This window comes from Entelurus aequoreus, linkage group LG04 (assembly GCF_033978785.1).
Source record: "Entelurus aequoreus isolate RoL-2023_Sb linkage group LG04, RoL_Eaeq_v1.1, whole genome shotgun sequence".
Lineage (NCBI taxonomy): Eukaryota > Metazoa > Chordata > Actinopteri > Syngnathiformes > Syngnathidae > Entelurus > Entelurus aequoreus.
The window spans coordinates 67199144-67214284 of NC_084734.1; the positions used below are offsets into that span (position 1 = coordinate 67199144).

At 39.3% G+C, this 15141-nt stretch overlaps 2 protein-coding genes across 2 annotated transcripts in view; both read right to left on the reverse strand.

Moving 5' to 3' along the window:
* Positions 1-762: 762 nt before the first annotated feature.
* si:dkey-237j10.2 (uncharacterized protein LOC568721 homolog) lies at positions 763-2732 on the reverse strand. The gene is made up of 2 exons (XM_062043724.1): positions 2546-2732; positions 763-2460 (listed from the first exon to the last, which is right to left on the reverse strand). The coding sequence occupies exons 1-2, from the start codon at positions 2655-2657 to the stop codon at positions 1811-1813; spliced, it is 762 nt and encodes a 253-aa protein (XP_061899708.1). The 5' UTR covers positions 2658-2732; the 3' UTR covers positions 763-1810.
* Positions 2733-6942: 4210 nt separating this feature from the next.
* The window catches only part of sh3bgrl (SH3 domain binding glutamate-rich protein like), a 35309-nt gene continuing 27110 nt past the window's right edge, over positions 6943-15141 (reverse strand). Inside the window, exons 3-4 of the mRNA XM_062045528.1 lie at positions 8176-8256; positions 6943-7714 (exon numbers count right to left, since the gene is read on the reverse strand). Of these exons, the coding sequence (XP_061901512.1) occupies positions 7679-7714; positions 8176-8256 (117 nt within the window). The 3' untranslated portion in view covers positions 6943-7678. The remainder of the gene's footprint in view (positions 7715-8175; positions 8257-15141) is intronic.

Here is a 15141-nt window from a genome sequence, read left to right on the forward strand (position 1 = left end):
GTGCAATATATTTATCTGTACAGTAACCTATTTATTTATTTATATATGCACCGTATTGCTTTTTTATCCTGCACTACCATGAGCTAATGTAACAACATTTCGTTCTTATCTGTACTGAAAAGTTCAAATTTGAATGACAATAAAAAGGAAGTCTAAGTCTAAGTCTAAGTCTAAGTCTAAGTCTATATGTCCCGGACAGAAATTTGCGTTCTAAGAACTTAGGTTTATTAGTGATTCCCAAAACCCAAAAAAACTCGGCAGGCTCTAGAGTGGTTTCTATTCGGCCTCCATTGTTCTAGAATGCCCTACCGGTAACAGTTAGAGATACTACCTCCCATCTTAAAACTCATTTATACACCCTCGCCTTCAAATAGACACCTTTTGAGGTTCAAAAAAGAGAGCTTGCGCAAACTCCAGGTTGCATAAAATGACTGTCTCAGAATCCTTCTCGGAAAGCCCAGGGGTAGTAGTGCCAGTAAGCTTTTTTGTGACTTAGGGATAAACACCTTCCACGCCACCCTGAGAAAACTGATGTTTAAGTTTATAGGTAGACTGCAGGGGTCCGAGAATGATCGTATCATACAGATAACCAATCCTAGGTGTAGTTCTGTTAGGTACCAATCGTATATATGGAAACAGTGGTACACTGTATGTGCCTTTTATAGAATGTGTAGACGCATTTTTAAAGTATATGTAAAAAATGTTTTTATTGCTGATTGTATTTTTTTATTATATGCTTTAACTAAATATGCACAAGCACTGTTTTTAATAGTATGTGATAATGCCTTTTATACTGTATTTTGTTTGTTTTATGTATTGTATGTGATTGTATGTCTCCTTGGACGTTGGAGTCTGCAATAAAGCTTGATGATATAGACCAGTTGATCTGCCGCTTCTCTTTTCTGCTCTGTACCCCTCTCCTGCATGGAGAGGTTATCAGATGGCCACGGATCAGTTTCAGTTCAGGAGACTCTAGCTGTTCCAAGTCGGGACCAGCGGTGCACCCAAATCTGCGGTCCCTCCTAAGGTTTCTCATTGTTCCCATCCATTAGATAAAGCGTTTTCTTGTCCAAATGTGGGATCAGATTCATGGATGCCGTTGTGGTTTATGAAGTCCTTTGAGGCATTTATGATTAAGGGCTATATAAATAAACTTTGATTGATTGATTGATTGATTGATTGATTGATTGATTGATTGATTGATTGATTGATTGATTGATTGATTGATTGATTGATTGATTGATTGATTGATTGGTTATGTAACCAAAGTACTGTGGCACTGTACTGTATTTTAGGTTGTTTGTATAATTCTGACCCTTTGTCAATCAGAGATAAAAATGTGTATGTATTTATTATTTCTTTATTCCCATACTTAAAAAAACAAATAAAAAAAAACATTCCAAGAAATCAGTAAAGACCCAATATAAATGAGACGTGATGAGTGCATGTACACATTACACATTCAGACCGGAGCTGGATCATATAGCTGCATATATATATTGTTCTATTTTCGTTTAGATCAATTGATTATTATTATTATTATTAATTTTATTATTATCAGGTCTGAGATATTTTCATCTATATACATTTATATTTCATAATTCATTTGTTTTATAATTACACAAATGAACACTGGATGTCAGCAGTGTTGGGTAGACATATCCCGATGTAGTACCAGAATCTACCAGCAGGTGTCATATGTGAGCTAATGCTCTGAGTCAATTCATGTACACGAAACAAAAAGTAGTACTTACATTCTTGATTATTAAAAAAATTAAGCCTAATGGTTTATATGTTTTTAAATATATTTTCATTTTGGATGAACATCCTCAGAAATGCGCAGCACTGGAGTGCTAAAGTTGGACGAGCAGGGAGCTAAGTTTAGGTTGCTCAGGTAACCAAACTTCTTGCCACATTCCCCTCCTGGTCCCTCATCCAGGTTGGACTCCAGTGAGTGTTCTCCCTGTTGTCGTTCATTAGGCTGCAAAGGAGGCACCAGGCCATGCAGGAGGCTGTTCTCCAGTTGGGAGTTGCATCGAGCCAGATTATCAGTCAGGTGCTGGACGTACACCTCATCCAGCTTTTTTTCCAGAAGGCCATTCAGCAGTGAGTTGGACATGGGCTCTAGCTGAGAGGCGGGCATGCCCAAGCTGGTGTTTGCATCATCACCCATAACCAGGTAGCCCTGGTCTGATGACAGTGACGGAACGGACTCACAAAGCAGATGATTTTGCTCTGACTGAGTGAAAAGATCTTGCTGAGGGGCATTGGTTTTCAGAGGGTTGTGGGAGATGACGACCGAGTCAGCCACCTGGAGGTCAGGATAATGTTGCAGGAGGCTGCAGGGGCCTGAGCAGAGTGTCAGGTCAGATAGACATCCAGAGATGGAGAGGCTTGTGGCATCTGGAGCGGCTAGTCTTAATCCATGATATCTGTGCTCACGCACCCCCTGGTCTAAACCTGAAGTGACACAATAAACCAGTCTTCTAAAGTACTTCACAGTGCAGTCAGTAAGTTGGATATTTTAGTAAACAGGGTTGCTTACCTCTTTGTTGAATGTCTGTCTGTGTCGTCTCTAACTTGTGTCCCATGGAAGCAGAAGCACCATTACGTTCCTCCCTGTAACACAACGCTTGGAGAAAACCTTCGCCCAGCATGACTCACAATGAACTCGCTCGCCTTATCCTGTTAGTGTCCCTTTTTGCTTTTTGTTGCTAGTCGTAAGCACTGGTGGTAATGCCAATGTGAGTGCGGATGTAAATCTACTGGCCTGTGTCACTTCTCCAACTGTGAAGTGGGCTCCCTCCACCCCCTCAGCGTACTTCCCTTACAGAAAATGTAAGAGAAAGTAAGAAAAGAGAAGAAGGCTACAAAACAAATCCACAAGAAGTACTTGAAAGAGCATTTACTGGACATAAATGTCATTAAAAATACATTAGCCGAAAGTCGAATCACCTGCTTACACATTTCAGATCATTTAATTGTTTTTGTGCTAAATGTAATTTATTCAATCAAATGGGATCAGCTGAGGAATATTTTTGTGCTGAGATATAAACATCTAGAAAATAATAATACAAGCACTGTATGAATATACACTATATTGCCAAAAGTATTTGGCCACCCATCCAAATGATCAGCATCAGGTGTCCTAATCACTTGGCCCGGCCACAGGTGTATAAAATCAAGCACTTAGGCATTGAGACTGTTTCTACAAACATTTGTGAAAGAATGGGCCGCTCTCAGGAGCTCAGTGATTTCCAGCATGGAACTGTCATAGGATGCCACCTGTGCAACAAATCCAGTCGTGAAATGTCCTCGCTCCTAAATATTCCAAAGTCAACTGTTGGCTTTATTACAAGAAAATGGAAGAGTTTGGGAACAACAGCAAGTCAGCCACGAAGTGGAAGGCCACGTAAACTGACAGAGTGGGGTCAGCGGATTCTGAAGCGCATAGTGCAAAGACTTTCTGCACAGTCAGTTGCTACAGAGCTCCAAACTTCAAGTGACCTTCCAATTAGCCCACGTACAGTACGCAGAGAGCTTCATGGAATGGGTTACCATGGCCAAGCAGCTGCATCCAAGCCATACATCACCAAGTCCAATGCAAAGCGTTGGATGCAGTGGTGTAAAGCACGTCGCCACTGGACTCTAGAGCAGTGGAGACGCGTTCTCTGCAGTGATGAATCAAGCTTTTCCATCTGGCAATCTGATGGACCAGTCTGGGTTTGGAGGTTGCCAGGAGAACGGTACATTTCGGACTGCATTGTGCCGAGTGTGAAATTTGGTGGAGGAGGAATTATGGTGCTGGGTTGTTTTTCAGTAGTTGGGCTTGGCCCCTTAGTTCCAGTGAAATAAACTTTGAATGCTCCAGGATACCAAAACATTTTGGACAATTCCATGGTCCCAACCTTGTGGGAACAGTTTGGAGCGGGCCCCTTGCTCTTCCAACATGACTGTGCACCAGTGCACAAAGCAAGGTCCACAAAGACATGGATGACAGAGTCTGGTGTGGATGAACTTGACTGGCCTGCACCGAGTCTTGACCTGAACCCGATAGAACACTTTTGAGATTAATTAGAACGGAGACTGAGAGCCGGGCCTTCTCGACCAACATCAGTGTGTGACCTCACCAATGCGCTTTTGGAAGAATGGTCGAAAATTCCTATAAACACACTCCGCAACCTTGTGAACAGCCTTCCCAGAAGAGTTGAAGCTGTAATAGCTGCAAAAGGTGGACGGACATCATATTTAACCCTATGGGTTAGGAATGGGACGGCACTACAAGTTCATATGTGAGTCAAGGCAGGTGGCCAAATACTTTTGGTAATATAGTGTATTTTCACATTATCTTATATTTCATTGAATCCGAATTTACATCCAGGAAATTAATTGTATGAATGCACAGTACAATTAACTGCTAAATATATATGTGTAACTAAGCAAAGTGTCTTTCGCATCTGATAGCATATCTTGTAAATACAGTTCCAAAGATTCTTTCGATCTACCATGAACACTGGAAAAAGTATCTAGGGTGTTGAAATCTTATCACAGTCCTGTTATAAAAATAATTAGTTTTTATGTATTTTGTTTATTTTTGTGCTTAATGTCAAAATACTATTAACATAAATTCCATGTGTTTTATGTTCTGATAATTATTTGCAAAAAAACGTACACCTGCTACTTTCAGTCTTGTTACGAAGTCTTGTACAAAAATGAAATAAAGTTACCTGAGAGGGGCCAAAACCCATTTTCAGTAGTTTAGTATGTGTTTTATCATATTTGGAGTTGAAAATCACAATGCCATGTGAAACTGTTACACCATATGACATAATGTGTGGGAATACATCTCTTAAGCAATTCAATTAGGGGTTGCTGCAGACTCCTCATTTCCTTCCAAATCGTTATAGTCTTATCACACCAAGACATGTTGGGCAATCCTATGCTTCCTCATTTGTGATCACAGTGAGGTGAAAACCTTTTTTCTGTTGCAACATGATTATTTGCCGGCGACCACAGCCATGACCTCAACCCAAGACCCAGCATCTCTTGGACAATATTAACAACTTTTCACCGTACAAAAGTTTTTTTTCCCACGTTTCTTAAAAAACAAGCACACTGCCAACTTTTAGCACTGTTTGTTTTAAACACATTACATCCGTAATGTACAAGGAAATAACTGTGTATCAAAGATCTCAACTAATTGCAACGGAATTGGTATGGAAATGATCAGCAATCTGTTACTTCTCAAGCCCCTGCCGCCACTCTATCTGCTGTGCGCTCCTCTGGGAAAGGCCCACATTCAGCAAACTACACACCTACCGCTGATGAAAGCTCCACATCCTTCATAAGCCAGCGGATCCTGCGTTACAGTGCCAGAACGTAGCTACTTGTCTCGTACAGTAAGCCCTACAAGTCGCTAGCTCTCCTTGCCTATGTGCTTCCTTGGTCTCTGTGTTTCCCCTCGGCGCTCATCGTTTTGTGTGCTGTGTTGTCACCCTGCAGCTCCTCTTCGTTCCCTGGATTCGAGCTGTGTCTTGTCTCCCCGGATTCCCTCCTGTCTTCTTGCTGCCTTCCTGGATCTCGACCCCTCGCCTGGACACGGACTCTGACGCCTCGCTCCTGCCCTTGACCTCTTGCTTGCCCACGGACCTCCGAACTTGCCAACACGCACCTTCAACAACTCCTGGTAACACTCAGCTAAACCCAACAATCCATACGTATTTGGATTACTTGCACACGTCATTCTATTATTTAATAAACACGCCTAAGGCTAAGCGACGTCCCTGTCCCAGTGCCGTCTCCTTCTCCACCGTACGTAAAACAATCTATTATTTCAAACATGGGAAACTTCCCAAACATAAGTTTATGTTTACTATACTTCCACAATGTTCTGAAATCAATGCAAAGTTATCTATTTTAAGACTGGACAAATTCTTTAATACAAGTGGAACACTTGCAGACAACCAATACAGGTACAGAGCCAACATTTCAACATCGATGGCATTTATCAAAATAACGTAAGAGATTACCATTGCAATAGAAGGTGCACACAGTGTGTAGCTACAGTTTTTATGGATCTAGTAAAAGCATTTGGCATAATCAATCATAACATCTTAATTTACAAATTAGAAGGGTAAGGCATCAGAAGGCTGGTCTTGAAGTAAGAAAGATGCAGAACAGCCCTAAATATATCTTGTGTCGTACCCTATAGGGATCAATACTGGGATCTAAATTGTTCAGTCTTTATATGAACGACATTTGTAAAGTTTCAAAGAACTTAACGTTATTGTTATTTGTAGATGAGACCACTGCATTTTGTTCAATAAAGAACACACAAAAGCTAATACAAATAATGACAGAAGAAATTAATAAATTAAAGAAATGGTTTGACAAAAACAGACTATCTTAGAATCTCTGTAAAAATAAAATAATGCTATTTGGTAACAGTAGAAGAGAAAGTCAAAAATACATAGACATTCAAAGTTTTCCGCATAATAATATATGATCAAATAAACTACATGGAAACCTCATACAAAAATACACAACATAGTGGCAAGACATAAATCAATTATGAATAAAGCTAAGTATGGCCCAAAAATCACTCCATATTTTCTACTGCTCACTAGTGTTACCATATTTAAATTATTGTGCAGAAATATGGGGAAATAACGACAGAAGTACGCTTAATTCACTAACCTTGTTACAAAAAAGGACAGTTAGACTCACACATAATGCAGGTTATAGAGAACACTAAAACCCTTCATTTATCAAAAATATTGAAATTTAATAATCTGGTGCATTTGCAAACCGCTAAAATGATGTACAAAGCTCAACCATAACCTGTTACCCAGAGATGCATGTTAGATATGAACTAATATCACCAAATGTGTTATGTTTCACTTTCAAGACCAGAGAGAAAAGACTGCAAAAGACATGTTTACATTTCAGGATTTTTATTTTGTTGTAGGGAAAACAACTAATTATTCCCATTAAGACTGGTTTTGTAAGAACAAAATATAAAACAGGAGGCTTACGAAACAAAACATAGTTTGCACTCAACAAAAAACAACAAATAACAACAGTCTCATTGTTTCACACCGATCCTCTAGTAGAAAAAGGCTGCTATTTAAAACAGAATCAAGACAGCTTGAAAGAAGAACACATTAAAAAAACGTAAAGTTGTGGGATTTTGGTGCTCTTTACAGAAAATGCTGCACTTTTGCTAAGAACAAAACTGACGGGAGCACAACTTCTAACTTTGATATAATGAATATGATTTAGCACCCTTTAATAATCAATGTTCCAAAGAATCTCGTTTAATCGAATACATTGTTGTTGTTGATAAAGAAGGGACCATGGGGACTACATTAGGTGGTCTTGACAGAGGCTACATTGCACATCTTATCACTTCTTTCATGCTAAATGTTTGTTGTTACTGGACCAATAGCTTAGCAGGCTGAGGTTATTATGAGGAAGCGTTGCGCTGTCTGGATAACTAGGATGTTCGGTTCTTATTTTTTTTCCTTTTCATTTTTGCACCGTCAGTCACCGACAAGGCACAGCTGACAAAAGAAAATCATGAAGCTAAACAGTCAATTTGTTTATTTTTTTCTGTATTTATTCCAGGTTAGGTTAGGTCCGGTTGAAAAAAATAAAAAATAAAAAAAATGGTGAAACTTTACTGCTGTGCTTTCTTTAGCAGAGCTTCTGCTTCCTGCAGGGAGACAAAAACAAGAAGAAAAGAAAGACATGATGTGAGTTTTGAAACAAATTCAATATGGATATATCCCTTGCTACATTAAGGGGGAAACCCCTTCTGTGTTTCTATTGTAACCAACACACCTTCCTGTATTTCTCCATAAGACAGAAGGGAGGCGCTAGTGTGCAGCAAACACAGGAGGAATCACAAAATAGTAGAAATAAAGATTTTGTGAGGGATTATGACAAGCTGCTGGAAATGTGAATTTCTCTTTGGGGATGGATAAAGTATCCATCTATCATTGTTGATTGAAGTTTATCTACAGCAGTACTTCCCAAATAGTGGGGCAGGACCTACAATTTGGGTGGTAATAAGTTATATCCTACTATAGGGGACAAGATAGAAAATAATTAAGTACCACTGTTTTTTTGTCTGCAGTAATGTTTGGTACTTTTAATGGGTTATTAAAGTTGTACCTTTGACCCCGGAGGAGCAGTCAGGCCTAAAAATGCATATACAGCATTATCCTCTCTGGCATCAAAGAAGGCCTCGTAGTTCTGATGGGACAAAGAAAGAGAACAAAAATGTCATTCATCATTCATCACCAATAAGTTACTGCATAAATTATAGCAAACCATACTTTGGAATTGGATGATTCTGTCTAAATGTGTACTCCAGTATTTATAATATCCTTAATGTTTTTGACTTATTTGTCTTTATTTAATGTTTCCACTTACTTATTTTCAATTTATGATCAACCATTTTTACTTATTATATTGTATAATTGTTGTTTTCTTATGTGTATCTATTTTTACATTCGTATTCCTTCCTTTTACTGTTCTTCTACTGGCATTTGTTTTCAACTCTTCGTTATGTATTGATGTTGTAGTCATTTTATTAATTTATTTTTAAAATGGACAAAACACAAACAAACAGAATATTGTGAGGATCAAAATGTAAAAGTTGTGGTGCGAATTAATGCTCAGTAATAGACAGGGAATTGGGGATAAATACGCTGTGCTTCTTCCAACTCTTTTAAGACATGATGAATTGTACAAACCAGTGAAGTGCAGTCACTGGAGGCAGGTGAGGCCCCGCCTCACCTGCCATCATGGAAAGAAAAAAAATGTAAAAAGAAAAAAAATAAATTAAATTGTTATATGTATTCAGTGATTATACTATAAAGTTATTTTCCATTTAACTTCACCAGTTTTAGATTATGTTTATTCAAAATCGCTGAATTTTCACATTTTCCGTTCAAATACTGAGAAGAGACGGTGCGGTAATCAGCAGCCAGTTGAGGCATGTCACTGCGTTGTGCCTCAACATGGATTGCAGACTCGGCTAACTGCTGGCCTGCTGTGCAGTGAGACCGTATTGCTATATGAATTATATTATGCATTTCCATAGATTAGTTAGCTGAGGTATATAATGTACAGTGTATTTTGTCAACAACTGTATGTGTGTAAAGTATTTCTTGTGCTGAGCAATCATAAAACTGCTGCGAAGACGCACTGGCTGAGGCTCGCAGTAATCCCGCCTCCTTGTGCCGGTTAATGCACTCCCGCCGCAAAATGCACCCCCCGACGGGAGCACCACACCAACCAAAGCCCACACCCAAACCCTCCACGTGCAAGACCGAATCCACCCAAAAAAAGTCACTTAACAAGAAGCCAAAAAGTGCAAAAACAACAATGCTCGCGCCGGAGGAGCCGTGAACGACTGCAGGGACACAACATTAGGTACACCTGCAGACTGCAGCACGGATTTCATATTTCATTCAGTCACAACTCCTCCAACACGAACACCACTGTTCAGTTTGTATGTGTGAAGTTAAAGTTAAGTTAAAGTACCAATGATTGTCACACACACACTAGGTGTGGTGAAATTTGTCCTCTGCATTTGACCCATCCCCTTGATCAACCCCTGGGAGGTGAGGGGAGCAGTGGGGAGCAGTGGGCAGCAGCGTCGCCGCGCCCGTGAATATTTTTTGGTGATTTAACCCCCAATTCCAACCCTTGATGCTGAGTGCCAAGCAGGGAAGAATGCTGGTATGAGCTTTTAAACATAACCCTTTAACTGCTGCCAATCTAATGGTGAATAAGATACTCTTTAGGGTTCATATGTTTGTAAATCTGACACTGTGATGAAGTCAGTGCCTCACCAGTCATGAACCTCACCGCACGTCACTGGTACAAACCATGTAATGCTCTTTAATATAACTTGTTTACCGTGTCTGATACAAATCAACTAAATCATACATCCTCATCCCTATACCTTGAGGTCATTTTACTGTTCTGACATGCTCTAGATCAGGGGTGTCAAACGTACGGATCAGCCCTGCGAACAGATTGTATCCGGTCTGAGTTTGCCAAGTATAAAAATTAGCCGACATTTTTTAATGAAAGAAACTAATGTTCTAAATGTGTCCACTAGATGTCGCAATAGCAATTATTTGTATATTTGTAGATGATGCTACAAATGTAAAAGAAAAGAAAACACATGATGTTAGTGCACCAGTCGAGGAAAATGAGCAAACTACATAAATAACATCCTCTAATCCGATTTTGGTATTATTTTTTTATCTTGATAGATTGAAAATTAACGCTAAGGTGTTGACTAATGAACATTATCATATCATTTATTCAAAAAGCATAAATAACAACAAATAAAGATAGAATACTATTAACTGCAACATGTAAGTGTAATAAACAACAGCATTATGATGTGTACATTTTCAGAATGTGCTTGTTCTATTTTTAAACAAAGATTTATTTTTAAGTTATCAATTTACCAGTCCGGCCCACTTGGGAGCAGATTTTTCTCCATGTGGCCCCCAATCTAAAATTAGTTTGACACCCCTACTCCAGATTAAGCATTACATTTTGTATTTACTATTTTTATTGAAGTCAACACAGAAATGACACCTTGACTGATTGAACCAATGCTTGCAAAGTAGACAATGGCATTGATACTTCCGCCATAATTTACATATTGACTGAAATAAAGTCATCATGGCTAGTTTAGTTTTGAATTAATCAATCAATCAAGACCTGTTAAAATTAATCACTTAACAATTCACACATAAGTCATCAATGACTTAGCTTCAAATGAATATTGCTATTCACAATCCCTGTGTGAGACAAGAACACTCACGTTTTACCCTTTTTTGTGCGTTCTAAATAGTTAAAAACTGATAGCAAGAGGTGGCTAACAATAGAGGTCACTGGTTTGGTCTGGATCCCAAATTGCAGAGACAGCAGGCATAGCAAAAGTAAAATGTATTTATTTACAAAAACAAAGAGATAGTGCAGCCGGGAAGTGCAAAGGAAGCATAGGGAAAGCTATGTATGTGTAGGAACAAAGCAAAAATGATTTTGGCGAGATTTCTCTCGCCAAAATTGCGATTGCGTTTTTTAATATTTTATACATAAAAATGCATAAAAACTGCAAAAATGCAGAGTGAAGCGGGACATGTTACTTTTAGAATGTCAATCAACATATTCTTGTCTCTTGGTGCCACACGCTAAAACAATATGAAATAATTTACTTAGAAAAATATTTGTCTTCCATCCAAAATGGATGGATGGATGGAAATATTTGTCTTTCTGCAAACCGACTCAGAGCTTTTGTCTACATCATTTGAAAGGATATAACCTTTTAATTCCTCATTACTGTAGAATTGTTTACCTTTGTACTGTAATTGGAAAATAAATAACTGTGTTATGCTAAATAAATGAACAAACAAAAAATAAGATAGACTCTCATGTCTGTTAGCAAAAATGTAACTTAAATAAATATTGAACATCTTAAAGTGCATTTTCTTTCCCAGTTGGAAAAACTAGGTCGGATGTTGCCATTTTTTTTTGTTGCCACGGCATTCTTACTCCTTCGTCCGTGTTGATGGGTATGTATTTTCTATCTGACTTGAAGTTGAAATATCACCACAACGGGACATTTGGCTTTGTGAAAAAAAATACATTTCTCCTAATTTTTGTTACTTTGCGGTGAGTTGTCTGTGCATCCTGTGTGAAAAGCGGGCACCTCGCTCTCTGCCCACCAAAACAAAGATTGTGAATCACTGAAAAGAGGGCTCACTGCGTTCAGTTAAGCCAGGGGTCGGCAACCCAAAATGTTGAAAGAGCCGACAAAAAATGTTAAAAAATATGTCTGGAGCCGCAACAAATTAAAAGCCTTATATAAGTGTTATAATGAAGGCAACACATGATGGAAGTGTCTATATTAGCAATATTAGCCTACTATCAAAGGCTGACGCAAATCTTTGTTGACAGAAATGTTGTATTTTAAGTTTTATTCTACACATTTTTGCAACATTGGAAAACATTAATAAAATGGAGCCTTCCCACAGGATGAGATAACTCCTGGAAATTACTGACTTATAATGGCCAAAGGTATAGATGTGTGTTTAAGGAAACGGCAGCCTGTCTTCTTCTGGTGGATTTATTACAATCTTTGCATGATGGGTAACGTTTGCTGTGGTCTGGAACAACATTTCACAAAAACAACTATCAGAAAAGCAGCCAATATTACATAGATAATGTGTCATGAGACATGCACATATGAATTAAATACACAGAGGACATAAGTAAAGGAAATTAAATGAGCTCAAATATACAATACCTACAAACGAGGCATAATGATGCAATATGTACAGCATCGATTAGCTTGCAGTCATGGATTGACCAAATATGCCTGATAAGCACTCCAGCAAATCAATAAAATCAACGAAGTTCACCTTTGTGCATTCACGCACAGCATAAAAAGTTTGGTGGACAAAATGAGACAAAGAAGGAGTGGCATAATACACGTCTTTCTGTGGCAGCATCTGAGAAAGTTGTACATGTAAACAAACTACGATTAGTTCAAGGATCGCTGAAATTAGTAGGACAAAACGATGCTTGCCATATACTCTCATCAGTGAAGCATGTTTAATATAAACAGTGGGATTTCTAATAATTAGGAAGGTTTGTGTCATGTGTGTCCTCCTACAGAAAATGTATTAAGACAAATTTCCATTTTCACACATCTCTGAAAGAGGTCCAGAGAGCTACTAGGGCGGTGCTAGAGACGCGGTTTGCTGACCCCCGAGTTAAGCCTGCTGTTAAATAAACGCGCTCAGGTGCTGAGAGCTCTGCACAGAGTGAGACCTCTTCCTCCCGTTTGAAGCGAGAGACGAACAAACGTGAGGTTCAACAATTCTAATTGGTGAACATTTCTGTCATTCTAATGTTGTTGACGGCGGAAGAGTGTAAAAAAAAACCTCAGCCTCTTGCGGTTATTTATCGCACTAATTCAAACCTCGATGTCGATTCAATGTCTATTAATTGTGCAGCCATATTCAGCACCCTACTGTGGTCGAGGCTGGCGCAAGAAGGTGAGTCTCCAGAGTAACAAACTGGGGCAGGTGCTCGGGCCAGAAGTAAAGTGGCTGGGAAACAAAGGCAGACAGGAAGTAGAAAAAAAAATTCAACGCTGGCCAGGAAATATTACTCAATACAGGAAACTAATAATAACTGTCATGTGGGATTATGACAGCTCGGCCTATTTCACCAAAAATGTCCTCTTAAAAAAACATTCCAAAACCTCAAACAGTGTTTTATATACATACTGTAAGTATGTATGTAATGTAGTAAAAAAATGTCAACGTTATGGCCACATCCTTCTACTATAGAGATGAGAGGCATGATCTATGATCAAGCATTAACTTTATCTAGCTTACCTCTCGCTAGTGCAGTGGTTCTTAACCTTGTTGGAGGTACCGAATCCCAACGTTTCATATGCGCATTCACCGAACCCTTCTTTAGTGAAAAATAAAATGTTTAGTTTTTTTACTGGTGCTCAAAATTAACCATGCATCACCTTGTTCAAAGAACAAAACCAACACAGTGTATGAACTCACAACAAATTACAAACCTGAAAACCAGTGTGACTTCTGCTGTTGCCGTATCCATAATACGACGATAGGGAGAAGTTTTTATTTACACGATGAGTCGGGTGTGTCTTGACCTCCGCGGCGGAGGCTCCACCGAACCCCTGAGGCCGACTCACCGAACCCCTAGGGTTCGATCGAACCCAGGTTAAGAACCACTGCGCTAGTGTCCGAAGAAGCAGTGTTAGGCCCCGTTTACACTAAGCCGGATAAGGTTATCCAGGGTAAATCCCACCTAACCTTATCCCTATCCACACACAACAATGCCACCGTTTAAGACCCCCGCACCACTCTGTCCGCCAGTGCAACGCGACCTAATACGCATGCGCGGAAAATGCGAACGTCAAAGTCACATCCAGTGTTGCTTTGTGTGCACGTTCTTAAATGTAACTTATCTGAACAATATCCAGTGTTGTGGTATTCCAATTACCGTATTTTCCGCACTATAAGGCGCACCTAAAAACCTCCAATTTTGTCAAAAGCTGACAGTGCGCCTTATAATCCGGTGCGCCTTATATATGGACCAATATTGAGCCTCCAACAGGTAAAAGTTTCAATCAATCAATCGCAACTACGGTAAGCAGCCGCCGACTTCATTTTCCCCCGTAGAAGAAGAAGTTCTTCTTCTACGGAAAGCAGCCGCCCCCGAAGAAGTAGAAGAAGCGCGCGGTGCATGCTGGGATATATGACTGCGCGAGGCGTGCCGTTTCATTTCCATTTGTTTGTTTATGTAAAGACCCCAAAATGGCTCCTATTAAGAGACACGCTTATGACGCAGAGTTTAAACTTAAGACGATCAGTCACGCAGTAGAACACGGGAATAGAGCAGCAGCGAGAGAATATAACATTGTCACTGAACTGCTAGACAACAGCAACAACACTGACTCGATTAATGACGACTTCGACGAGATGGAGCCGGGCATGTTGGATGCCGTATTCGCCCAACTGTTTAATTCGGACACTGAAGAAGAAGAATTCAAGGAATTTGTGGATGAGGAATAACTTCATAAAGTGAGCTTTACATGTTTATTTTGTGTGTTGTGTTGTGTGACATTAACGTTTGAGCAACGTTGAGTTATTGATATATTGTTATTGCTCTGCAGTATTTCGAGTGTTACTATACTGTGATTGCACTAACGTGTGATTTACCGTAACAGTATCACTGTTTTTTACGTGTTTATTGAATCAGGGAAAAGTCCCCCTCCAATATGTGATATAAATGTTGCACTACATGTTATACCTTGCTGTTGTTAAAAGATAAACAAAACACCACGTCACTGACTTTACCTCGGGGAAAATAATAAAACAGCTGTTTTTTCATTTTGGGAGTGAACAGAGTTGTCAGAACGCTGGTTTGTAATCTATTAATAATGTTTGACTGACCTATCTGACTGTTTTGTTGACATTCCCTTTAGCGAAGCTCCATCTAATGGATGCATAACGTAACCCTAGCCTCTACTGTAGCGTCTATTCTATGCGCCTTATAATGCGG

What these genes read in the sequence shown, in the direction of transcription:
- si:dkey-237j10.2 (XM_062043724.1), bottom strand. Translation starts at nt 2,657, where the DNA reads ATGCTGGGCGAAGGTTTTCTCCAAGCGTTGTGTTACAGGGAGGAACGT. An exon ending in GACAGACATTCAACAAAGAG is followed by an intron (nt 2,461 to 2,545) that starts GTAAGCAACCCT and finishes GTGTCACTTCAG; the next exon opens with GTTTAGACCAGGGGGTGCGT.